Genomic DNA, 27,479 nt, shown 5'->3' on the forward strand with positions numbered 1-27,479 from the left:
AAGGGAGGTTTAGCTTTTTATAATTTGATTCTTCTCTTGATTTGCAAAATCTGCAACAGATGATTTTTGATACGTTTGGAAAAAGCTAGTCGATGCTCAAATCGGTGCACGACCTTATGCCCGCCATTTCTAACGGGTCTCGCTAAACGGGCTGTAAACTTCGTCGTCGCGATCTTCGTTTCGTCATTACTTTCGGAATATACAGGGTGTTTGGGTGATTCTACATGAAAAAATAAATCTAAAATATAGAATAAAAATTTTACAACATAAACATCAATCGAGACAATGATCTACAGCGAGATATGTTATAACAAGTCATGATCAAATGCACGCGTAATCGGCGAAAATTCAAAGCCAATTTTCTCGAAAATAAAGCCTCGCATGAAAAATTTTTATTCTATATTTTAGACTTATTTTTTCATGTGGAATCACCCCCTTTTCGCTTGTACCACCAGTTACCGAACACCCTGTATTTCTGGTACGTTGTAATCGATGCAAAAGGTGAAAAAATATTGTTTTTTTGAACCTGTTATACCGGAGTTCTCTCTTAATAAATACGGTTCAAGGTTGTCGAAAAGAAAGCTGCGTCGACCGGTATTGACATAGTCCGCGCGGCATTGAGCGGCCGCCAGGTAAAATCTCACCTGTTGAATGCCAGGTGAAATGTCAGTCGATGCACCCACGTGATTCGTGGCGATTCCAGCTAGCCTCGCGAACCTCGAGAAGCTGTCGTGCCACTTTGACGTCGTGTATCGTAACACATATCTGATCCGAGATATAATAGTCGATCGTTTTGTCGCGCGGCGCGAGCAAACAGATCCAGATAGATACCGTTCATTTAGATCGCCCGGTACGCGTGATCGACGTTATTCGAGTGTCGTCGGAATTTGAGAACGCACCAGGTACGACTCTCGAGACTCTTCGTTTTTCCGAAAAATAAAAAAAAAATACTGCCTTTAGTTTTCCATTCCATTATCATTGTCAAAAGATTTTATTCGGTATTCGATTCTCGTGCCGAGAAACTGTTACCGGGGTGACCTTTTCCACGCATCTGCGAAGAATTCCTAACGTTTTTGTTGCAAGATTGCAAAATTGCGTTTCGAATTGGAAATCGGAACCAGACGCGCGTGAAAGGGTCGATACCAGCGTGGCCATCGGTACATAACGCGCGGCGCAAATTAGATTTTTAGCGTTCTACTTTCCCCGACCGTTGCACTCCGGCAGGTGCAAAGATTCCGCTCAAATTAAGGATGCGTGTTAAGTGTTCCGGCGAGGCAGCGGGAATCGTCGCGCGACTTTCGAACAGTTTCGACGCGAGCTTCGAAGCTTCGCTTTTTCGATCCCCACGTTTAATCTGCTCGCAGACGCCGCGACGATGGGAGAGTTGGTCTGCGATCGCGAGAGTCTGAAATTCGACGAGGCATGTCTGCAACTGCGAACGGACGATCAAACGCGGAACGCGTGGCTCTACTTGCTTTCCTCTGACTGCGCCGCGGTAAGTTGTGCAAGAACGCTCGTTTCACGCATGCTTTTGCATCAGTTTTCTATTTATTTATACCTGCACACGTTCCTTTCCGTCGACGTAACGATAGTATTCTCAATATTCTGCGAATGATCGATTAATTTGTTGCAGTGCCCGTACACTAGGATTAGACGAATCGTAGCGAATTCGAGTTCCAGCGTAACGATCGATACGGTCAGATCTACGACTTTGAGGATTTTGGACGCTGAGGATCCCAGCGAATATATATCCGCTAAAAATACAAGGTATATTTCATTAACACTCGGGCCCCAACGTAATAATTATATGTAATTGATTATTTTTACTGATTTCTATTGTCCGTTAGAGTTTCTTCGGAATCTTCAGTTTCCACTGTTTTAGACAGCCTAATAACGCGTATTAAAAATGGTTGAACTGTAGACACGTGCAGTTCCGAAACTACTAGTGTCTTATTAATTATTAACCCCTTCTCGTACTTTAACGAATCTGACTCGTGATGAAGATTTTGGCCCAAACTTGAATATCACGAGTCAGACTCGCGAACAGAAAGTAATTTTTTTAATTCGACTATTTCTAACTCCGTCTTTGTCGCACGTGAGTCGTGACCCAGTTTCGTAGTGTTTCCAAGGATTTACAATGCACTGTTTTATTTACTATTTACGCGCGCGCGGGGTCAATGAACTCACGAGCGCAACAACGAAACGTAAACAAACATTTTGAACCCTTATATCTCCGGAACTAGCCACCGCATCGATTTGAAACAAAATTCGATAAAATATAGTATAACCTTCGCTGTTCACCCCCGACTTTTGTAGTGTAAAATACTTATTCACAAGATCAAATAAAGTGTACTAAGAATATTCCATGTTTCAGTAACGTGATTTGCGAACTGACGCCGAATTTTGGACAATTTGGTGTGTACGAGTTATCGATACAAAATGGAGGCTGCGACGTGAGTGTCTTGAACGGATCGACCTACCCTTATACGGGTAAGATTTTTGTTATTTATTCTAACCAAAGACGTTAGACGAAATTGAAACGTAATCCTTTTCAGAACTTCTCGTCATTCTTGGAGTATTCGTACTGGTCCTGTTCGGTCTGTCTAGTCTAAAATCGTTATGGCATGCGTGTAGGAAGAAGTACATAAAACGTCAGGCGGACGACGCGACGAAGCAACCCTCGAAGCGTCGAGTGAAAGCGATTGATACAGTTCGAGGGTACATTCTTTAAAAAATACGTTCGTTTGGAACGTGTTTGTAATCTTCTAACACACAATTTTTTGTATCGAAGCGTGAGCACTCTGTTAATGATATTCGTTAACGATGGATCCGGCGGTTACAAGACTCTGGGCCACGCGACTTGGAACGGCTTGCTTCTGGGCGACCTGTTGTTCCCTTGTTTCATATGGATTATGGGAGTTTGCATCCCCATAGCTCTAACTAGTCAGATGAAACGCGCAACGTCGAGACGCGTTATACTATACGGGATCGTTAAGGTGATTAACGATCGTTACCGATGATTGTTAGCGAGTCAAATTTGCCCCATTTTAAATTTCATATTGTCAACAGAGGAGCATACTTTTGTTCTTGATCGGTATATCGCTGAACACGGCGAGCACTGGCCCTCAGCTGGAAACCATTCGCATATTCGGTGTTCTCCAACGTTTCGGTGTAACGTATTTGATCGTCGCTTTGACGTACCTCTGCTTCGCGTCGAAACGATCAAAGAAGGTACAGCTAAATGTACGTATGATATTTCGTAAGTAAAGATCGTCGGATTGAACGAGACTTTTCGTCCACAGTCTCCGATGTTCCGCGAAGTGCAAGATTTGCTGCTGCTGCTACCCCAATGGTGCGTGATGGCCGTCATCGTGGTCGTTCATTGCGCCCTAACGTTCTGCCTGGACGTTCCTGGATGCCCCACGTATGTACGTATAATACGATGAACAACCATCGCCTGATCGCGATGTCATTAAACGAATTATTGTTAGCGGATACCTCGGGCCCGGCGGTCTTCACGACGATGGGAAGCATTTTGACTGCGTCGGTGGCGCAGCTGGTTACATCGACAGAACTATACTGAAAGAATCTCATTTGTATTACTCGTCGACGGTTTATAACTTTGGCCCGTTCGATTCGGAAGGAATTCTGGGTATACGGTGCTCTCTAATATCAAATCGAGTATTTACCGTCGTCGCGGCGTTTACGCGACAATTTACAATCGAACGTGCTTCGTGTGTCAAGGTACGCTTACGACAACGTTTCAAGTGTTCCTCGGTTTACACGCTGGCATAATTATGACGACGTACAAGGACTGGAAAGAACGGGTTGTCAGGTGGCTTGTGTGGGCCGCGTTTTTCGGTTGCATAGGCTGCGGCCTTCACTTCGCCAACGTCATTCCAGTCAACAAACACTTGTGGTATGCGATCAGAAAACGTTTCGGTATGCACGACATCGCAACATTCGACGATTCGTTGAATTTTTTAGGTCGCTGTCCTTCGTGCTGGTGACGACGTCCTTCTCTCTCGCTTTCCTGACGGCGTGTTACTTACTCGTGGACGTCATTAAAGTTTGGAACGGTGGCCCTTTCCGAATTTCTGGTACGTTAATTTTAAGTGGACATTTTTTGGTACCTAAAAATGCTTGCAACTTGTTAACCAGTGTTATAGATACGGTCAAATAGCAACCTAATAATTCTTGGGTTTGATTCCTTGTAGGAATGAACGCGTTATTGCTGTACGTGGGCCACATGCTGTGCTATCAAATTTTCCCCTTCCATTGGAGCGTCGGGAACATGGAGAGCCGAGCTCTGCGTTTGATCGAAGCAATTTGGGGCGTCGCTTTATGGACGATCATCGCATATATCATGCACAAAAGACGAACGTACATTACTCTGTGATTTAGGTACGTCAAACTAATTTTAAAGATGGATTATTACAGTAGCTCGATATACTTGTAGCGGAACTTACAATCATAGTACAGAAGCGCATACTTATTTTTTTTTTATTATAAAAATAAGTTTTAGGTTAAGTTTATTTTTGTAATATGTACATGGACAAAGAAAACCATTGCGATAGATTTGTACGAAGTAAAAATTGAGGCGATCTTTACAAATAATTTATTTTACACAACTTACATAAATAGCACAATGACAGATCGAGGTAACGACAGTATCGATACAAACATACTTTTAGCCGGTTACTTCGCGTCGATCTCTTTTCTCTCTAAACGAAGATATTGGTACACGAGTGTCACAACGAGGCATTGATTCTACTTAAACAAACCGCATGATTTGGGTTCGGATTGCTCGGCCGTCGATCGACACCGACGATATAGATAATCGTTTCGCGAAAAATGTTCATCCCTTAGCAATGTGCACACACCGGTGGGGATTACGACAAAGAAATAAAAGAGGGGGGAATAAAAGAATCAAGAAGGACGAAATCTATCGGGCAACGAGCGCGATGGACGACGAGAGATTACTGGGAAGGTATCGTCAGCAGAATCGCGACCATCGATAGCCGTCGTGTAAACAATTGTTACGGATCGTCGTTGTAAACAAAATAAAAAATAATAAAAGAAAAGAGAAAACACACTAGCAATGCCATGTTTCCTAAGGTTGGTACCCGCCTTTGTTCAGTAATCAGTTGCATCGGGACCTGAAAAGCGAGAGAAACGATCATTAATATTTATTTCCACAGGACGATCGAGTTTCGTACAAGATTGCGCTCCTACGAAATACTGGCGAGCATGTTAAGACGCTTAATTCAGTTTCCCTGCCATCTGTTTCTTCGAGCGAAAAAATCGTTCTACGCCAGAAACAATTCCGTGCGTTATTCGAGTCTATGATCGGATCGAAGAAAGAATCGACAAGGAGAATTCTTCCATTTTGCTGATCGTATTGTTGGATTCTTCCCTTCGACCCGATTGTAATTGTGCCACAGATAACGACGACGATATAGTGTCCATTTCCGGCGATAACCGCGCGAATGATGATTCCGTTTGTAAAATTGAATCGACCAAGGCAGCAAATTACATTAATGTGCAATTTATTTAAAGCGTGGATTACTTTGGCGAGCAGCTACCGGAGTGGTTGCTATCGTTTGAAAATCAACGATTTATCGTTACTGTAATCGTTAACGATAACTTGTTTATTAGCGATTTAACGCTTTTTCGCACGGATATTTCGTTGCGTAAATGAGACGTTAGTACAGTGAATTGCGCATGCATATTAACGGTTGCTGCAAATTACAAACACCATATCCGAGTAACAACGATTGCTGTTATTTGCATCGCAAGATGCATCGTAGCTGATAGTACATAAACGCACGATCTAGCATGCATAAAACATCCAACGCGACCGCTTTTATTATCTACAGGGTGTATCCTGCAACACGATGCACGATTTTTCAACCATTTGACATAAATTTTGACAAAAATTGATTGCTATCAAGCGCGCAACAGACGAGGATAATAAAAATTTGACAAACAGTTTGTTTTTACAAAAAAGTTAAGGTTCCCTTGGGTTTTTCAAACGAGACCACATATTTGCTTTCGTATTATATCGCAGAGAACGCATATTACACGATATTTTTACTTGTAACATTTTTGCATTCGGTAATCTAAGGCCAAACGCGTTTAAATATGTTGCGATTCTAAAATTCTTGTAACGCATCACCAATAAGAAAACAAGAGAAAAGAAAACGTTAATCATCAAACTTGTCAAGCGTGGATATTTCAATGTTCGCAAAACACTTCCGCAAAAAAAAAAAAAAAGGAAAACAAACAATAAACTCGAAGAATTAATCGGTCCAACAGGAAAAACAAACCTAGCCGCGTCGAGGCGACGTCAACGTTCGACGCTGGTTAGTGACAGATTTCAGCAAAAAAGAAATAAAAAAAGGTACAAAAAGTACTAACAGGGTGGAGGTAGATTCGCGAAGTGATGCTCAAAACAACAGTGAGAAAAAAATAAAAATTAAAACAAAACGATCACCCGTGGACGGGACACGTTTGCGCCCATCGAGGGCGACGCAAACGAGAGAGATGCGAGCATTGGTTGAAACGGTTCCGAAAATAAATGTTTCAAACTGTTACGTATCGATTCTGAATCAAAATAGTTATGGGGACCGACGAAATGTCATAATTGTTACGGATATATCGGTTCCAGCCTGTATCGAGCTTGGTGACGATTCTGTGTACGTACAAGGCGACACTAAATTGTTTATTTATTACACCTTTGGAGGAATATTAACGCATTATACACGACAGATAGTTAAATAGACAAGTGTTATAAAAGGAAATTGAATTTCTCGAATCTTCTTTGTTGCAACGAAGTGCTACAACGTTTCTATAGAAACTATAAATCTACTAACTATAACATTTCTCGGTCCCCGTAACAGTTTCGAGCACCGAAACCGATATTGTAACGGTTCTCCCTGGCGAGAACAGAAGAAGGAGGTGATAGATGAAACAAAGTGAACAAAAAAAAAAAAAAGAAAAATTCAAAATCGAAGAAAAAAAAAACTGAAATAAAGTAGATAGACAGAGCGATAGATGAGTATTATGGAAACGATATATGTACCGATAGAAAAAAAAACCACGTAGCCTGCGTAGCCCCCCCGGGCATAGTCAGCCCAGTCTTGCGAATCTAGAGAAAAGTTGCGCGAGGCTCGTTCCGTGGACCGGTTGCTCGCGGCCAAACACGGCCTCATTCTGGCCCGGGCCATCAGCAATGGTCGGCTCTTAGGTTCACGTAGGACGTGGGATCGATTATGGTCGGGGAATCGGTGGTTCTCCGCGTTTGCAACGCCTGGGGCACGCTCTTGGTACTCTTGATCCGCGGACAGAGGACGTTCACCTTGTAGGCCCACGGTGGTCTGTTGCTCTCGAGGGCCTTGAAGGCCAGTGACGGGACCGCGTCGTGATTGGAAACACCCGGGGACTTGCTTGTCTTCCAGGCCTGATAATAGGCGTCCTCCTTGGCGGCGACGCGCTCCTGTCGCGTCGGAGGGTGACGGAATCCGTCTCCGTTCTGGTCTGGCACCCTTTGGCTCGCCAACGAACCGGCGTTTTCCGCCTCGTGGAGCCTCCGCCAGGACTGCTCGCAGACTGGCGAGTAGTCCGGCGAGGTCAGGCCGCTGGAATAATTCGAACAATAGCTCTCGTCGTAGCTGAAGCCGTTCTTCAGAGGCAGGCTGAGGTACTCCCTACCGATAGCCGCGTCGTTCGTTTTCTCTGCGTTCTCCGATAGCACCGAGTCCTCGTTCAACAGCTTGAACAGTCTGGAGTGCGTCTGGGTCCTCTGGTACTTCCTGATGTTCTTCGACGAGGTGCACTCCGAGTCGGTGTCCACCTCGGAGATCATCCGACTCATGTCGGACGTGACGCCACTGTCCTCGTCGTCCGTCTCCTCGCGCGAGTTCTGCACGCTCAGCAGATGCTTCGATTCTCTGTTCGTTTTCTCTTCCTCCCCGTTGCACTCTCGCGACCTATTCTTCCGTTGTAGGTTCGCGTCTCTGTCGGGCTCCGCGGTCCACTTGCACTCCGAGACCACCACTTCCGGTTTCAGGACGTTCTTGTTGTAATCGCGAGCCTCCAAGTCGTTCGCCTCGATCTCCGTAACGTTCGAGTCCCTCTCTTTGCTCGAATCGTCCTCCGTTTTCCTCGACCTGATCGTAAACTCCGTCTCGACCGTCTCCTCCACGTTGATCCTGCTCAGTCTGGTCGGTATCTTCCTCAGAGTGAAGTTCACGTGGGGCACCACCGGCTCCTCGTTCTTCTCCGCCTTGGCCTCCATTGTCCTCTGGTTCTTCGCTCTGCGTTTCTCATCGGACGTATTTTTCACGAGAAAATTCGCCGATACGTCCTGGTTCTTCGTACTTCGAGCATCGTCTTTGACACAGGGTCTCTCGGGCTTGATGGTACTATCTCCAACGATCACCGTGGTGACGTCCTCGTTGTTCTCCGACACGGAGAACTTGAACCTCAAGGGTAGGCTGACGCTGACGGTGGTGGTGTCGGTTTCGTCGGGAGGATCGTCAGTAGCTTCGAACGGCCGAGGACTCTCCGACTCTGCGTGCTCCACGTCCTCGTAGATGACGCTCAGCTGATGAGGGAACGCGGACGCGTCGGTCTTCCCCGAGTCGCGTTCCGTCTGCTCCTCCGTGTCGGAATCGCAGTCGGTGACGTTCCTCTCGGACGAGGACGAAGACTCGTGTCTGTCGTCGCAGGACTCCTTAGTCCTGGTCGCGTTCCTCTCGTGAGGATTCAACCCGGTGGAGTAGGCCAGGTAGGAATCGGAGTCAGAGTCGTCGGAGGACGTTTCCTCGGCGTTGTTGTCGCTGCTGCTCTTCGACGACTCGACGACGGACTCGTTGTCGGTCTGTGACTCCGAGTCGGTCCCGTCGCTGGAGTCGCTGGTGTCTATGTAAGTGTAATTGGGCACAGCGACGTTTAGGCTACCGTTAGTCTTCGTCTCCAAACGATTCGGCTTCTCGACGTCCCCGTTAGTTTCCAATGCGATCATCGTCTCTGGAATCTCCTCCTCGTCGGTTATGTTCATCGCTGTGGTGCAGTCGCTGTCCTTGCTGTTGGTGCTCGCGGTTCTGGACATACTGTTCGCTCTGGCCCATCGGGGCAGACCGTTCGAAACCCCCGTGTCCTTCAGTACTTTCGTTTCGTTGCTTTTGTTATCCGGAATATTCGCTGTCAGTTCATTATTGGCCACTTGATTGCAATTGTTATTGCTTTGCGGAGGCGCGGAAACAACGCACGTCGGATAAACACCGGCGAACGTTGTTTTCCCGGTGTTCGTTGGATCGCAAGGCGGATAACCTGTGTAATTCTGATTATATATCGGGAAGTAAATGTAGGCTGTGTTGTCGGCGTGACAAGGATAGGAGTCGTTCGCGACGCCGGGACAAGGGAGAGGATAGTAGCCCCACCAGCCACCCTCGGGACTCCAAAATGAAGGACAAGGAGGGAGGAAGACACCCTGCTGATTGCCCGGCACGTTATTCTCTGTTTGGCAGGTGTAATCTGCTTGACGATTTTCTTGCGTGGCTACAACAAACAGCACAATGCATTCAGACAAGTTCAACTGTTCCCATTTTGGGGGGTGTGGTGTGGTCTTGCGTTCTTTCCTTTCTTACTGTATTTTTTTTTTTGTTTTCGATCGTTCCTTTTTTCCTCCCATTTTCCGGTTTCGTTTGGTTTTTTTCCCCCCGCGCACGTCTTCGAAGCGTCTGAATCAGGACGGTGGAAGGACGCACGATAGACATTTACATCGCGATCTCCTCGATCGGTAGGCCTTACGAATACTTTGCACGCAGTACTTGAAGTTAGAGACCGGATCAAGTACGCTGCAAGTACGCTCGAACCCTCGATAACCACTTTAAAATATATCTTGATCGAACATGACCGAAACTTTTGCAATTATTCCTATTGTAACGCGTACGAGGTAAATGTCTAACGCGGACGAACTTCTGATAACTAGAAACCGAATAGATAAGCGAGGTGACACGGAACTGGAGCATCTGACGGCAAGGATAAGCGACGTGTAATCGGACTGTTACGAGAAAGAAAAAAACGTCTGATCCTGTGTTCAAAGGAAAATCATCGAAAATTTCGTCAACGCAAAACCAGCTGGTCGATGATCTCCGACGGAAGAATACTCGAATTGAACGGCATTTCTCCGTGTAAAGCGACGATTACGTTCGAGAAGGAAAACATGCTCGTAATATTCTGGACGGAGTTGTGTCGAGGTACTATTTTTCTCTCTTTTTTTCAACAGTGTAACTCTGTTTGCCTTAATCTATCTTAAGGAAATATCGTTTCACGAGAACGGAACAAACCTAGGTTACTTGCGACGCATAGTTTGGTAACATCATGTGTCGATTTATCTCGAAGAATCTGACGAAACAGTGAAAAGATAAATCCATTCACAATGCGTCAGATTTCGTGCGAGTATTTCATCAAGATAGATTCGAAGTTCATCGTTACAGCCTCGACGATTCTGTCCTGTATCAGAGTCCAAAATATTCGTATCCAGATACATGCAAGTGATCACTTGTAATTGTAATAAATCCCAGCGATAGTAAACATGTGAAATCATTAATCTAACATGCAACATTCCCGTTAAGTACCCAGTCCATTCGTAGCTTGCAATGCTTCCGTATTAATATCTAGAGACTATTCGTGTACGACGTGGCTATATCGAGTCAAACGTACGACGACAAACGGACGGATCAAGGAATAGTACTACGATACTATCGAGTCGATCGAAATAGATCCATGATTCACCTGCTGAACAGTGTTTACGTTACGCACTTAGAGTCATCCCTAATAATGATCGCGTTTCAAGTTCACCGACAAAAAAAAGTCTCGTTGCTCGATACACTGTGTCGTAATTTGACCATCGAAAATTGCACATTGCTGTGATTTCGCCTTCGTTTGGTTTTCGCGAGAATAATTCGCGATCGAGGGACCCGCGAACGTTTCTCACGCTCTCTGCCCAGAAATCGGACCCAAACGCCCAAGGAATTTTCGTTATTCCTGTGAACACAGGATTCGGGAATGTTCCAGCGACGGCACGCAATGATTATTTTTCAGTTTAATCATTCGTTAGAATGGTGAGACGCTTGTCACCGAACATTAATGTACAAAAGGGTCAATAGAAGCTTTTTGCGATTAATCTCATGGACGAGTAGCGTGTTTGGTTTTTCTGCATGAAATATGACGTGTGTACGCCCGAACGGATTACGTATTTAGGTGATTTGATGGTTCGATTTTCCCCTGTCGATACTCACCGACACTCTCCGGCGCCGTCATTGCTTGCAATATCCTGAACGATCTCGACGGGATCGCGCTGCCCATGTATTTCTTTGGTTCCAGAACCTGTTGCTCGCTCGGCGGCAAGTTCGCTTGCATTTCCTCTGCAAAGTTCATCGTTCGGTGTAAAAACTAACTCGAAGCCACGAATTGATAAGATTTACTCACCAAAATTCTTTGAATTTCTGTTCTGCCGCTTATTTATGGCGGACGGTGGCCGTGGAGCTGTAACACGTTATTCGTACTTAATATCTCCTATCCGCCAGTTTTACGCTCGAAATAAAAAATATAACGTACTCGTAGGCGGGACGAGGACGTCGCTGGAGTCAGTCATGTTTTGCAAGAAGCGAAAAGCACGGGACGGTATCGCTGCACCGCGGTATCGAGGATTCTCCTCGTGGTGGAGGGAAGTGTCGTTGTCGACTGTAAGAAAACCCAATTGCAACGAGGAACAGAAACAAACTGAAAGTTTACCGCTCTTACGATCGTACTTTGTTCCTTGATTTTGTTCACGAAGATCCTGTCGTCCTCCGACAACTGTAGTTTACGAATCTGTTCTGAATCGACGTCGTTCGGCGCGTCCGTGTCGGTGATCTTTTGAAGAACACGGAACGATCGAGACTGGACTGGTCCCGAATCCGACTGTAGAGCTGGCGGTGGCCCACGTTGCTGTATTCTATCGACAATAGATCGACGAACATTTTCAACTTCTAATTACATCCAGATTTAGATTCTTGGGTCTCTAATACCGGTAACTCACACTTTCACAGTCTGATTCTCGACGTTCGGTCCGTTATTTTTGACCATCGGTTGAGAGTACACGACGTTCGAGGCTGGTACCCCGGTAAGTTTCTTGTCGCTGCCTTCGACCATGATGGGTATAATGAAGCTACCACCCGTCGACGGTATAGGCTGCTGTTGCACTTGATTTTGGACTTGATTCTGAACCTGGGGCTGTCCCCATCGCTGTTGATGGTGAGGACTCGGTTGCTTGAACTGATGATGGCCCTGCTCGTGTTTCGCGTCGAACACGGACGGTCTGTCCTCGATCTAGACATATCAAATCGCCAATTAATCGCGTGAATATGCAAAGACAAACGCATTGTTCGATAAAAAAAAAACTTACGCGAATCGGTATCACGCGTTCTTGATTGTTCTGTTGAGTGCCTGCAGGGCTGGAGAACGGGCGTTTCTGTTGTTGCTGTTGACCAAACTGCTGAGGCTGCTGTTGTTGCTGGTATTGGTATTGCTGAGGCTGCTGAGAGACCGGCCTCTGCTGAATAGGTTGCTGTTTCTGCTGAGTCTGCTGCCACTGAGGCGGCGACGACGGTTGTTGTTGAGTTTGCTGAACCGACGCGTAAACAGGCGGCGACGTGGGGCTATCCGGCGACGAGCTCTGCTTGCTCGAACGTTTTGCCCACTCAGGCAATTCCTCCTGCGGTTTGTTCTTGTTCTGGAGCCAAGGCGTTGGCGCCTTCGCCAGGGTCACCTGGGTCGGCGTGCTGGGGCTCTCGGGACTGCTCGGTTGAACCGGAATCGTCACCACGGGCGTCGCTTTGGTCTCTGCTTTGGCTGCTGGCTTCACCGACTCCGGTTGCTTTTCCGGTGCTGGAACTTTCGGGGGACGTAGATTTATAAAATGGAATCCCTTTGGCCTACGTAGAAGCCTCGAGGGACAAGATCAATATGACTTTCGATGAGTCCTTAAGTGGACCCTCGATCTCAACTGAATTATTTTACTTAACGTCGATTTTCACCAAATTGCTAAATAAAGGATTACATAAATCCGCTCACCGATGGAGGGGATCCTGTTGGCGGTCGGTGTCGGGGGCGTCCTGACAGCAGAGGGTTGGGGCGGAATATTGGTCGGGAAGACTGGGATCGCCACTTGGGGCTGAACGAACAAATTAGCCCCAGCGTTCGCCGCTGGCGTCGGTTTCGGCTCGAGTGCCGATTTCGGGGGGCCTTCGATACCCTCGTCGTTCGCGTTTTTCGCCACTCTGCGCGCCATTCGCGGGCTCCGGATCTGAGAAAGGTCCAGCTTCCCGCCCATTCCCGGCGTGTAGGTGAACGGTTTCTTATCTTTCGTCAGCATAGCGTTCTGAATGGCCGCCGGTGGCTCGTAGGCATCGTTGTTGGCGATCTGGGGCCTCCTTATCCCTGGCGCCTGCGGATGCAAGCAAAATTAACGCCTGCAACGTCCGTCGATTTCAAAACGAAGGTATTCGAACGATGACACATAACGAAATAGCCGTTTCCAACTTTAAAGATTCCTTACTTCAACATTTTTGACTACGTCAAACGTAAACACGAGCGTGAATCATACGTCGAATTATGTTTATCTACCGAGGCTTCGAGCTAACGTCGTCGATCACATGCAGAACATGTCGTTACTTTATCTCTCAAGGCTTTCGACGACCGTCGTCGAACGAAATTAAATTTACTTCGCCGAATCAAATATTTGTCTTCGTTTCTCTAAATACGTTTCGCAACGCGAGTAACTTTCTATCCCTTACCATTTTCGGTACTCAGCAAAGACGGATCCACGGAGAAATCGAAAACGCGAAGTTTCTTATCGTTCCTGCGTCGTTTAAACCGATGGGACTCGCTCGCGACGAGCGACGAACGCGAACTGTCGAGACTCTCGACTTACCTCGACGGTGTTGATCCTCATTGCCGGCACCTGACCAGGTGCTGGAGGCGGCGGGGGAGGTGGAGGTGGCGCGGGACAAAGTCCTGGAACGATTAGCGTTTTAGTGGAATGCTAACGAGGGCCCAGGTATGCGGGCCCTCCGTGTCCTTTGCGTTGCTCTTTCGCGCGTTTGACGCCGCTGTGTTTGCCCAAGACTTACCGCGGTCTTCGACTCTTTTATCTCGTTAGATTAAAAATCTGTTAGCGGCGACCGCGAGTTTACGACGTTCGGCCGGGTCAGTGGATTTTCACGAATTTCTAAATCCAGAGCCAACGTTGATCGATGGAATCTTTTTCATTATTTGCACGCGTTGCGTTTTACGGCGTCCCTGTTCCCGACCGTTTCGCAAGCAACGAAAATCACGAGGATTATAAATAATTACTCGACGTGAATATACGTACCTGTCACTAGACCGTCCGAATTCCTGCAAAGAGAATACGTTCCATTAATCGCGGGTCTGAATCGTACGAGTAAGTATCTTTTTTAGTAAGATGAAACTGTATTTTTTGTTGGACTTATTACAAAGAGCGCGTTGTTCGGCGAAGAATTCGGTACGAGCTTGCCGTTGGATGCAATTACACCGCTCAGGATCGTTCGGGGGAGTATCAATAAGAGGAACACACACGTGGAATATCCACCGAAAGATACAAGGCAAGATTCGCTCACGCCGAATCGCATACCTGCCTTATCTGTGGAACGCAGTTACTCGAACGTTGAGTCACATTGCTCGTATTGGTATTTTAGTGCACCTACGTGAACCACGCGGTATTTGCGAACATACCGGTGTACGGACCGCTGTCAAAACGCGTCGTTTCGACGGCTTTACGATTGTGTCGGTGGTTGCGTTCCAATTACCGTTTCGAGGACGTAATTCTTTCGATGCGGGGCATGCAATGGCACGGTTGCGATTCGATTGAATTATACCAGGGTGCACAGTACTCTGGAACGCGACAATGTTTTAGAATAAATGAATTTTTGGACATTTTTACTCTTACGAAGCCTTTGAATGTTCGGGGAATAGAATGCTGCTAAACGCGAAGAAGACGAAGCGTTTTCGGTGGAGAGCTCGACGACCGCGTGATTCGTATCAGCGCACCAGCTGAGACAATAAAGGAACCAGGTTTAAAAATACGTGTGCACGAAGCGAACACCGATACGCAAGGTGAAATTTGTCACTTCCACGCGCGAATGTACTTGAAAACGAGTCACGATTTATTTATCGCAACTCGCATCGTTGCGTTTGAACTGTTTTTGGAGCTATCAAGGAACGAGCTACGAATGGTAACCGAAGTTGTCACGACCGCGAATTATCTTTCGATGACTCGACCGTTCTTCCACAGACGAGGTATACGAATAGACCTTACATCCGATGTAAAAAAATCTGGAAAAATTATTTTCGATTGCAGGGGTAAATTACGATCATTTTTGGTGAATGGACATACCCCCGAAATCCTACGCAGTTTCGAGAAAAAAATTCGAGTAAGTGCTGTAAGTATTGGGTGAAAAAAAAGACTTTCGAATCGTCTTGGAAAAATTATTTTTAGTTGCAGGTGTCAATTGCAAGCATTTTTAGTCAACAGACATACCCCTGAAATCCTACTCAGTTTCGAGAAAAAAATTCCTTACCGAAAATATAATTTCTGGCCAGAAATGTCTGCCCGAATTTACATGCGAATCTTTAAAACGTCATAACTTCTGAACGGATTGGACGATTTTAATGTTTAAAAAAGCAAATGACGCGTATTTTGCTAGAGAATATGTATAAATCGCAAAAATATTCGAAAGATTGGTCCTTGACCCCGCAAAATGAGAAAACCCCCATAAAAATGGTCCAATATTCTAACAGCCATAACTCCTACAATAGTGAATATATTTCAATGAAACTTTTTTCTGAAGTAGAGCTCATGGGTACCTACAAAAATGTATTAGACAACTTTTCTGTAGGGCGTCAAACAAAATTACTAAAAATGAAAAAGGAATTTTTAAGAAAAATCGACAGGAGGTAGGTAAAAAAAAAAAAATTCGTATCTAATTAAGTTACTCAACCATTTTTCTATACATTATTTCATCTAATTAATTAGTTATAAACAATTTCTGGAAGTTATACTTATTTATTCCAATATTGCGCTAAAACTGACAAAGTGTCGCCATCTATCGGAATGTTAGAGGAAGTATCTAGAGAACTGTCCCCTCACCCCCCAAGATTTGGTGCACACGAATAGTATCGCCATCTAAGAACAGGTATCGAACTAAACAAGTTACAGGTACCCCCACTCCTGCTACTCCTGATATGCAATATGTACCTTGAATATTCGTTAATAACTCCTTTTCTGGGAATAAAATATGAACTTTTAGAATCGAAGCATATAGTATAGACCCTCGGCAACATTCAAGGATGCTATTATAATTTTCACACCTTCTGGAATTTTTTTTAGAAAGTGGGTAGGATTTCGGGATCGATTACAATAATTTTTGTTCACCAAAAATTATTATAATCGATCCCTGAATGTTGCCAAGGGTCTATACTATATTCTTCGATTCTAAAAGTTCATATTTTATTCTCAGAAAAGGAGTTATTAACGAATAATCAAGGTACATATTGCATATCAGGAGTAGCAGGAGTGGGGGTACCTGTAACTTGTTTAGTTCGAAACCTGTTCTTAGATGGCGATACTATTCGTGTGCACCAAACCTTGGGGGGTGAGGGGACAGTTCTCCAAATACTTCTTCTAACATTCAGATAGATGGCGACACTTTGTTAGTTTTAGCGCAATATTGGAATAAATAAGTATAACTTCCAGAAATTGTTTATAACTAATTAATTAGATGAAATAATGTATAGAAAAATGGTTGAGTAACTTAATTAGTTTCGAATTTTCCTTTTCTACCTACCCCCTGTCGATTTTTCTTAAAAATTCGTTTTCGATTTTTAATACCTTTGTTTGACGCCCTATAGAAAAGTTGTCAAATACTTTTTTGTAGGTACCCATAAGCTCTACTTCAGAAAAAAGTTTCATTGAAATATATTCACTATTGTAGGAATTATGGCTGTTTGAATATTGGACCACTCTTATGAGGTTTCCCTCATTTTTCGGAGTCAAGGACCAACTTTTCGAATATTTTTGCGAGTTATACATATTCTCCACTAAAATACGCGTAGTTTGCTTTTTTAAACATTAAAATCGGCCAATCCGTTCAGAAGTTATGACGTTTTAAAGTTTCGTATGAGAATTGCATATCAGGAGTAGCAGGGGGTAGCTGTAACTTGTTTAGTTCGATTCCTGTTCTTAGATGGCGATACCATTCGTGTGCACCAAACCTTGGGGGGTGAGGGGACAGAACTCTGGATACTTCCTCTAACATTCCGATAGGTGGCGATACTTTGTCTCTTTTGGCGCAATATTGGAATAAATAAGTATCGCTTCCAGAAATTGTTTATAACTAATTAATTACATGAAATAATGTATAGAAAAATGGTTGAGTAACTTAATTAGATTCGAATATTTTTTTTTACTTTAGAATTAAAGAAATTAAGGAATTAATGAGAGAAAAGCAGAGGAAAGTAAATTTTTATATATTAAATAGTTATTAACAAATATCTGAAGTCGACTTTAATCGATGAATTATCAATTTTCCAACAATGACATACATATTTTGACTATGAGAGAACAAAGTAGACATCCCTAACAACATTCAAGGGCCAATTTTACTACGCTCCTTGCTCTAATTAATTAATTATTAGCGATAGATCCCCAAAGTCTATTGTTTAAAAATTATTTCTAGTTGTGAGGGTCAATTACAATCATTTTTGGTTATTACACATACCTCCAAAATCCTACGCATTTTCGAGAAAAAAATTCCTTACCGAAAATCTAATATGAGGCCAGAAATGCTTCCTTGAAATTTCATGCGAATCTTTAAAATGTCATAACTTCTGAACGGATTGGACGATTTTAATTTTTAAAAAAGCAATCAACGCGTATTTTAGTAAAGAATATGTATAAATCGCAAAAATATTCGAAAGATTGGTCCTTGACCCCGCAAAATGAGAAAAACCCCATAAAAATGATCCAATTTTCAAACAGCCATAACTCCTACAATTGTGAATATATTTCAATGAAACTTTTTTCTGAAGTAGAGCTTATAGGTACCTACAAAAAAGTATTACACAACTTTTCTGTAGGGCGTCAAACAAAATTACTAAAAATGAAAAAGGAATTTTTAAGAGAAATCGACAGGGGATACGGTGTCTAAATTTTTCGATGAAAAAAAAAATTTCAAATCGTTCTGGAAAAATTATTCTCGATTGGGGGGTTAATTACAATCATTTTTGGTGAATAGACATACGCCCGAAATCCTACCCACTTTCTAGAAAAAAATTCAGTACGGTCGGAACTTCAAACGTTAATAACTGTTTAACGAAGCCTTCATCGACAAATTGATATTCTTGATTTTCGTCTTATTTTGGCCTCCAGAATTCCCCATTAAAATTTTTCCCAGGGTTGGCCGAGCACCCTGTATTTTCAGTAATGAATTTTTGTGTTTGAATATATCGTGGAGGAAATTTCTTTACGGTCGACTCCACGCGTCAAAACATTGGAAGGGGATCAAGAGAATGGCTTGTTTTTCAGTTTTATTTTCGATGGAAGGTTTTGTAGAGTCTATTGGAGCTGGTAGAAAATAACACAAAGCCCGTTAGACGCAGTGGGTGGTCCTATAATTATTACCACCTCGATATTTCCGAAACTGTGACGGTTACGATACTGGTCCACAGTTCTGCCTCATCGTCTACTTCAAAACAGTGAAAACAATGCCCAATGTTCCTTCAATTATTCCTAAATATTATTCTGCGACTTTCATTCACGTATCCTATAAAATTTGTTCCATTTGTACGTATTGTACAGCAGTTATTCGTTATTTTTTTTAATAACGTGCAACACGTTCGTGACACGAAAAGTGGCCAGCAGTTAGTCGACTGACGAAATACCGTTTAGTTACGATTGTGACGATCCGCTATTTAAAGAGACGATATTTTTACAACGGTTTCAAGGAGCAGTTACTATCTGCTCAATATTGATACACATTTATTTTTACTATTCGCACTCTGTCGGTTCTCTGTTTCGTCAGATGGGTGATTGAACTTTTGAAAATAATTCCCCGCAGCTTAGACCCGACTGATTGACCGTAAATAAATCAGGTTTTGCCTCTTAAAGCCGCCATTTACTATCTTAATTGCGATCAACTAGATAAATGTACAAGACAAGAAGAACGCGAGGGTATTTAGCACAATTTACGTAATATTAAATATTTCTCTTCTAAGAAGTGTGGAAACTAAGTGATATTCCTCCACGTCGATTGTAAAATTTTATCCAATATCGGTGGAAATTAATTGTCGAGCAATTCCAAGTGTTTTGCAAAGATTTTCATTGGAGTTCGACGAAGTCGCGGCAGACTTCTGGTCTGAGCGAAAATCCACCGTTGTTAATAATAGTATTTTTGGAGAACAACGCGTATCAACGGCGCTTTTATTTTGGCGCGCCGATCGTGGCACGTGGCGTTCGTTTTATACATAGAATTGGCTCGCTATTTATTTATTTATTCATTGCGCTGAAATTCCTACGGGATTATCAGCGTAACAAATTACATAAAGTGAAAACACGATCGAGCCTCTCTTTTTAAATCTTGAGCATCGATCGTCGCGGATTCTTTTGCACGCGTCATCGAGGGTGTTTGTTTTTTTTTTAAACGCGTCGATCTTGAGTAGCCCACCACTAATTTTAACATCGAATCAGACGCGTGACGTCACCGTCATGGTAATTCTCGGCGGGCGTTCGACTTTCTCGGGAAACTGATCGGTCAGTCAGTGATGACTGTTCGAAGCGATAAACCGCAATAAATTTCCAAAGATGTCAACCTCCAAGCTTCAACGAAAATAAATATCTACCCATAGAGGATTCTAGAGGCCAAAATAAGACGAAAATCAAGAGTACCAATTTGTTGATTGAGGCTTCATTAGAAAGTTACTAAAAAATTAAATTGAAAAATCTCAAATCATTCTGGAAAAATTATATTTAATTACAGGGGTCAATTACAAGCATTTTTGGTCATTACACATACCCTCGAAATCCTACCCAGTTTCGAGAAAAAAATTCGAGAAAATACTGAAATTTTTAGACGAAATTAAAAAATTTCAAATCATGCTAAAAAAATTATGTTTAATTACAGGGGTCAATTGCAAGCATTTTTGGTCATTACACATACCCTTGAAATCCTACCCAGTTTCGAGAAAAAAATTCGAGAAGATACTGAAATTTTTAGACGAAATTAAAAAATGTCAAATCATGCTAAAAAAATTATGTTTAATTACAGGGGTCAATTACAAGCATTTTTGGTCATTACACATACCCTCGAAATCCTACCCACTTTCAAGAAAAAAATTCGAGAAGATACTGAAATTTTTAGACGAAATTAAAAAATGTCAAATCATGCTAAAAAAATTATGTTTAATTACAGGGGTCAATTACAAGCATTTTTGGTCATTACACATACCCCCGAAATCCTACCCACTTTCAAGAAAAAAATTCGAGAAGATACTGAAATTTTTAGACGAAATTAAAAAATGTCAAATCAAGCTAAAAAAATTATGTTTAATTACAGGGGTCAATTACAAGCATTTTTGGTCATTACACATACCCTCGAAATCCTACCCACTTTCAAGAAAAAAATTCGAGAAGATACTGAAATTTTTAGACGAAATTAAAAAATTTCAAATCATGCTAAAAAAATTATGTTTAATTACAGGGGTCAATTACAAGCATTTTTGGTCATTACACATACCCTCGAAATCCTACCCACTTTCGAGAAAAAAATTCGAGAAAATACTGAAATTTTTAGACGAAATTAAAAAATTTCAAATCATGCTAAAAAAATTATGTTTAATTACAGGGGTCAATTACAAGCATTTTTGGTCGTTACACATACCCTCGAAATCCTACCCACTTTCAAGAAAAAAATTCGAGAAGATACTAAAATTTTTAGACGAAATTAAAAAATTTCAAATCATGTTAAAAAAATTATGTTTAATTACAGGGGTCAATTACAAGCATTTTTGGTCGTTACACATACCCCCGAAATCCTACGCATTTTCGAGAAAAAAATTCCTTACCGAAAATCTAATATGAGGTCAGAAATGTCTGAACGGATTGGACGATTTTAATGTTTAAAAAAGCAAACTACGCGTTTTAAATGCGAGAATCGGTCAGTCAGACGATGACTGTTCGAACCAATAAACCTCAATAAATTTCCAAAGATGTCAACCTTCAAGTTTCAACGAAAATAAATATCTATCCATAAGAGTTCGTGGATCACAAGTGATTCATATCAATTAATTGCATCGTTATTGCAGTTACGATTCAACAACCGATCGTCGAGAAACGCACCCTGTGGGGGTTGGAGGTGCACGAAAGGCTGTGGTTCTGAGTTTTCGGGCGGATCGAACGGAATCGTCGTCGATCCCTGGCAAAAGCCGGACTTTCTCGGAAAAGCTCGGTCACGGCGAATCGAAGGCGCGATGTCGCGATGCTCGGAACCCAGCCAACACAGGCCGTGGTGCGTACAAGTGTATTTAGGTAGATACGCGAGGCGGAGTTAAATTTAGCGCGGTCCGACCTGCGCGTTACCGCGCCGCACAAAATGCTTCCGATTATTTTATTTTTAGGGTTTCAACGTCGCGGTTTTTCCGCGGAGGCGAATAAGACACCTGACGGTGCCCGGTCAAAGTGACTCGCGTATTTGCAAAATAACAAATTCTCGAGCACGAACGCGCGGGGACACGTTTCTCGTTCTAGAGCCCTCCCTAGACATCTGTTTCCAACTACGAAGCAGTGTTTTCGCTTATGTGGATCCGCGTCTAGCCATAGAGGCTACTTGCAATCGAAGACCTCGGTTGCTAGCTATTGTGAGATTCGTTTCTGGTTATGGAGACCTTATAGCGGTGTGTTTCCACCTGTGGAGGCTCGCTGCGTCAATAAACATGTGCTTCTGGCTATAGAGGTCTGCTTCAAGCTATAAAACTCTGCCTCCGCTAAGAATTGTTTCCACATACAGGGTGTTCGGCCAACCCTGGGAAAAATTTTAATAGGAGATCCTAGAGGCCAAAATAGGACGAAAATCAAGAATAAGAATTTGTTGATTGAGGCTTCATTAGAAAGTTACTAAAAAATTAAATTGAAAAATCTCAAATCATTCTGGAAAAATTAATTTCGATTGTGGGGGTCAATTACAATCATTTATGGTCAATAGACATACCTCCGAAATCCTATCCAGTTTCGAGAAAAAAATTCGAGAAGGTGTGAAATCTTTAGACAAAATTAAAAAATTTCAAATCATGCTAAAAAAATTATGTTTAATTACAGGGGTTAATTACAATCATTTATGGTCAATAGACATACCTCCGAAATCCTATCCAGTTTCGAGAAAAAAATTCGAGAAGGTGTGAAATCTTTAGACGAAATTAAAAAATTTCAAATCATGCTAAAAAAATTATATTTAATTACAGGGGTCAATTACAAGCATTTTTGGTCAATAGACATACCCTCGAAATCCTAACCATTTTCGAGAAAAAAATTCCTTACCGAAAATCTAACGTGAGGCCAGAAATGCTTCCCTGAAATTTCATGCGAATCTTTAAAATGTCATAACTTCTGAACGGATTGGACGATTTTAATTTTTAAAAAAGCAATCAACGCGTATTTTAGTAAAGAATATGCAGAAATTATAAAAATATTGGAAAAATTGCTCCTTGACCCCGTAAAATGGGAAAAACCCCATGAAAATGGTTCAATATTCAAACAGCCATAACTCCTACTATAGCGAATATATTTTAATGAAACTTTTTTCTGATATAGTGCTCATAGATACCTATAAAAAAGTATTAGACAACTTTTCTGTAGGGCGTCAAACAAAAGTACTAAAAATAAAAAAGGAATTTTTAAGAATAATCGACAGGGGGTAACCAGGTTTTATCGAAAACGACAGAGAGTTAACAGATCGAATGGCTCACGTTTTCGAGCTTGCTAGAATATGGAATGCCTATAATAGAAAGAATATGATTTTACATGTGTTCTCGACGCGAAAGCAGTTTCGCAAAAAGAGGCGCGCAAGACGATGCCGCGTCGAAAGAGAAAGCGCGGGCCCCGCAAAAAGGGGCCCGTTCGAACGACGCGTTCATCGATAGTGAACGGGTTGTCGGCCAGACAAACAAAATGAGCTGCAAAGACTGCCGGGTGCACGCCAAACACTCCATTTATGGTCGATTTATGTAGGGTTTTCCAACAAGAGCGATGGAACTTTCGATCGTCGTAGTTATATTTGTTATTTACTTGTTCGAGCCGTGTAAGTCTTCGTGGGAGTTATTAAAATTTTATCTCGTGCGATTGTTATAATATGTGTTCGTGAAATAACAAACTAGTTGAACCGAAAAGTGTAATTTTTCTTCCGTGACCGCATTAATTTGGCTACGTCCGCGTGCCCGACGTAGACTGATGGTAGAAATGCTATGCAGGGAACGTTGCTATGTAAAATATTAAGTGTAATAACTCAAATACTTTTAGAAATATAATTAATTAAAGTACCATACCATGTTATATAGACTACGAATATCAATCTCTGTCATCGGAACACCGTGGCGCAAACGGTGTAAGCAGGCAGATCGTGTGCTTTGAGGTCGCGGGTTCAGACCCGTTCACCGACCATTTTCTTTTTCCTTTTTGGTTCTTTTTACCATTGCAACAGGGATACGTACGATATCGAATCGCTGTTGCGTATACATTGAAAGCATAGAGAAATACTTCGACAGTGCATCACGGACACTTAATAACAAAGTGTGTTACGTGTCTAAAAATATCGAGTTATTGCATCTAATATTTTACAGATAGCAACTAGGAACCTGTGTTGAATCATTCCACGAAAGTAGGTTAAGGGGTTACGCCACCTTTGCAGCGAAGAAAAGCGAAATTTTGTTAAAAATTGATAATTAAAATTAAATGGTGTTGCATTACGCGTCGTAATGTGCAGGGGGTTGACTAACGTATGCAAAAGCGAGTGCAGTACAAGTTTAAGCTACCACGTGTCGCTTTATGGCTATTGTTTCTAAATAGAAAGGTGAACAGTGACGAGAATTATTGTTATGCGAACTAATTAAAAGTTTTAACGGTTTCGTTCGACCCTTGGCTTAAACCGACCGGTGGACCAGCGTGGTAGCGCGATGTGAGCGATAGACGACGCACCGTTAAAAATACACCGAGTCGGTCGGTCCACCGCGGCACGTGGCAATGAACAATTTTCTTCTACCTTCTTGATCAAAGGGTCATTCACACCTGCGAATTTCCCTGATGACGAGTTCGTTTCGAGTGGCGTCGCGCGACGATCGGAATCGTATCGGGGATGCGAGCAAGGTTCCGAGACGTTCAAAATTGGACGATTCGTAGGCGTGGACCTAGAAACCCGTCGGTGTATTTCCATCGCGTCGAACGTTCGACGATCCTTGCGTCGTGAAAACACGAGTTAGATCTCGATGAATTTTACTTGAGGATCTTATTAATGACTAGGCTAATACGACGAAGCGTACAACGTTATCAAGACCTTGATAGTGAAGTATCTACAAGGTCGCAAACACTTATCGAAATTTGATTATTGATTTAGGATCGTGCCACTCCTGTGTCCTGTATTCCAACGTTTAATTTTTAGAGTTTCGATATTTCAAAGCAAAGCTAGAACCAAACGTTTTGGGAATGGCCGGTCGCGTTGCGACGGTTTCGAGCTGACCAACGTCCAAAACATTGCTTTTTTATTCTCGCCTCGAAATTCGTGGACCGTTCCAAGCGGGACGTCCAAGACTGGATCGGACGTGGGTGTGTGTCTCGGAGGAACCTGGCTAACCGTGAGATTATACGTTCGTGCGAAACAAAGGACATTTTCGACGATTCGCTAGATAAATGCTAAATAAATACAGGTGGGAGGATTGGTCCGTGATCGATGATCTTGCACCTTCGATTTTGAAACGAGAGGTAATCGAACGGTCTGGATGCATCGATTATTTCATCGAGCTGCTCGTCGAGATTACTCATACGCTTGGATATAGAATCGCGACGTGGGTGGCGACTATAAACATGCCTCCGAGCTTTTCTTGCTCCGATGCATCGAATTCTATAATCCCAGAAGGTGCTCCGCGTCTCTGTTCCCTTTTTCTCGTTACAAATAAATGAAACGAGTTGTTTTCGGCTTCGTGGATCGAAACGTATCATTTTCGTTTCTATATATTTATAAGGGCGATGTTGGATTTCTTGCCACGATCAACCCGTATAAAACGACACGATACAGATGGGACTTGTTGCAGCGAGGTCTTGAAAATATGAATGATCCGAGTGTTCTCGGCGGAGAATCTCTCCGTTGGTCGCTTCGATGAATTCGCCGCGATGTTTTCCTCTTCGACGACGGAATATAGGTCGAGGAGCTCTTTCTTGGAATCGTCGCAAGGCCTATCGTCAGAACAGCCATCCTCAAAGAACAAGTTCCGCGCGATTTACCATTTTTGACTCGAACGAGTCTCGCCCGGAGCATCGGGAGATAAAATTTTCCACGCGAAGGCTCTCGAAACGCCGATTCGAATCAGGAAACGGCGTGGAAATCAATGGAATCAGTTTGTATTCGAGGAAGTTTGATAGACAACGCGTTTAACACGAACGAGAATAGAACCCTAGGAGTCGTATTATAGACTCTATCGACAAGCAACAGACCACAGATAGACGAACGAAGAATTTCTGGTGAACGGAAAATTTAATTATACAGGTGTACGAATATATAACGCAGAACATAACGGAGTGCATGACACCATGAACGCGAAGCGAAAACATCCCGACCTTTCTCAATCCCCTAACGTGCTCCAAAAAGCTCCCGCTATTTCCGTACAACCTGGAAACAGAGAAAATCAACTGCGCAGATTACCTCGGTCACCGAAATCGCGACGACCGTCGTTGCCCCAAGATCTCCTACAAAGCACTTGGCTACCAAACCTCTCCAAACTATTTGTGAATAATGCTGTTTATCTAGAAAGAAATCTAGAGAACCGTTACACCATCCTCCAAGTACGAATCCGAATAGTTTCGAACGACGAACCAGGAACCAGTTCCACCTATCCTACCATTTCTGGCAGCCAAGAGACGCGACGAACACCACCGACGGTCCTCGTACCACCGGTCACATACAACGGAAAGCTCGAACGCGGTTTGGATTTTCGTAGGTGAGCGCAAGGGAACTAGCAAACGTTACGGGAAAGTCCAAGTCTTACCCCACGAACGCCGATGTGCTCATGTCGGTGTGTCTTTGGTATCCGGTGGACGATACGAAATCCGGTGTCCCGGGTAAGCTCGCGCCGCCTCGTGCCGCTTTCCACCAGCCGATAGGAACCGGTTCTCTCTGGCCGTGGTTGTCCCTCGGAGGTCCGTGAGCGTACGAGGAGGTGGAAGGTGGCGGATATGGAAAGGGACGAGCAGCACCGATGCCGACACTAGCGCGCGCCCGCTGCTACTGCGCGCCGATTCCTTGGCTGCCGGATCTTGCTGCTCCTACTCGACCGCCATTCCTCTCCTTCGTCGCCTGATCGTCGATGGCGCGTACGGACGAACCGGTGTTCGAACGTCGCGACGCCCAATCGACCAAGATAGGCTGCCCCCCAGCCACCGGAAGGAGCACGCTTCTCCATTTCGACACCGGTTCTTAGGAGACATCTGTGAGTTTTCGTTGCAACGATCCTCCACTTTGTTAACGGGTTAGCAACCCAACAAGTTGCAAACGCATCGATATTATCAACGAACTATGAGACCACTTAAAATTTTAATAAGAGATTCTAGAGACCAAAACAAGACGAAAATTAAGAATACAAATTTGTTGATCGAGGCTTCGTTAACAAGTTATTAACGTTTAAAGTTCCGCCTGTAGAACGACATCGCGCGTACGCAGCTGTTCGCAGATTGCCGTTCTACAGGCGCAACTTCAAACGTTAATAACTTGTTAACGAAGCCTGGATCAACAAATTGGTATTCTTGATTTTCGTCTTATTTTGGTCTCTAGAATCTCTCGTTAAAATTTTTAATTCCTTCTCCAATTCATAAGTTCAATGAAGATAAAAAATGTGCACGTTTGAGAACGATGCGATCGGGGACGCCAAACGCGGCGATTTTCGCGATCGTAGAAAGCGTGATTCGTTCCAGCCGATGGACGACGGTGCCCGAAGAAAATAATGGCGACGGTTAACGCGGCAGGTGGTTTCTTGCCCGACAAACGAGCTCGGCGTAAAAACGATGTTTCCTGATCTGGTATTACACTCGTATCGCGATCGCGGTTCTTCCCCTCGGCGTTGGTCAACCGAGACGAAAAAGCGACGTCGATTTAGCTCCG

The 27,479-nt window shown here is 43.4% G+C and overlaps 2 protein-coding genes across 3 annotated transcripts; one reads left to right on the plus strand and one right to left on the minus strand.

The window, feature by feature from the left end:
* The first annotated feature begins 370 nt into the window (after positions 1-370).
* Positions 371-5,091, plus strand: LOC143340729 (heparan-alpha-glucosaminide N-acetyltransferase). Of its 2 annotated transcripts, none has more exons than XM_076762998.1 (11): positions 371-1,495; positions 1,634-1,767; positions 2,375-2,490; positions 2,556-2,718; positions 2,792-2,996; positions 3,070-3,243; positions 3,303-3,424; positions 3,492-3,652; positions 3,745-3,919; positions 3,988-4,100; positions 4,218-5,091. In XM_076762998.1, the coding sequence occupies exons 1-11, from the start codon at positions 1,376-1,378 to the stop codon at positions 4,397-4,399; spliced, it is 1,665 nt and encodes a 554-aa protein (XP_076619113.1). In that variant the 5' UTR covers positions 371-1,375; the 3' UTR covers positions 4,400-5,091. The 2 variants fall into 2 exon arrangements, with proteins under 2 accessions (XP_076619113.1, XP_076619114.1); XM_076762999.1 differs by having other exon boundaries at positions 3,070-3,231.
* On the minus strand, positions 4,604-26,735 carry LOC143340731 (uncharacterized). The gene is given in 13 exon segments (XM_076763001.1): positions 4,604-5,122; positions 5,124-5,159; positions 7,361-9,564; positions 11,310-11,435; positions 11,500-11,556; positions 11,629-11,754; positions 11,823-12,007; positions 12,092-12,381; positions 12,458-12,945; positions 13,126-13,498; positions 13,985-14,067; positions 14,426-14,448; positions 26,371-26,735. Coding segments are annotated over 13 exon segments (4,041 nt in total). The 5' UTR covers positions 26,394-26,735; the 3' UTR covers positions 4,604-5,095.
* Between the last annotated feature and the right edge of the window lie 744 nt (positions 26,736-27,479).

The sequence above is a fragment of the Colletes latitarsis genome, chromosome 3 (assembly GCF_051014445.1).
Source record: "Colletes latitarsis isolate SP2378_abdomen chromosome 3, iyColLati1, whole genome shotgun sequence".
Lineage (NCBI taxonomy): Eukaryota > Metazoa > Arthropoda > Insecta > Hymenoptera > Colletidae > Colletes > Colletes latitarsis.

What these genes read in the sequence shown, in the direction of transcription:
- LOC143340729 (XM_076762998.1), top strand. Translation starts at nt 1,376, where the DNA reads ATGGGAGAGTTGGTCTGCGATCGCGAGAGTCTGAAATTCGACGAGGCA. An exon ending in CCAGTCAACAAACACTTGTG is followed by an intron (nt 3,920 to 3,987) that starts GTATGCGATCAG and finishes TGAATTTTTTAG; the next exon opens with GTCGCTGTCCTTCGTGCTGG. An exon ending in TGGCCCTTTCCGAATTTCTG is followed by an intron (nt 4,101 to 4,217) that starts GTACGTTAATTT and finishes GATTCCTTGTAG; the next exon opens with GAATGAACGCGTTATTGCTG.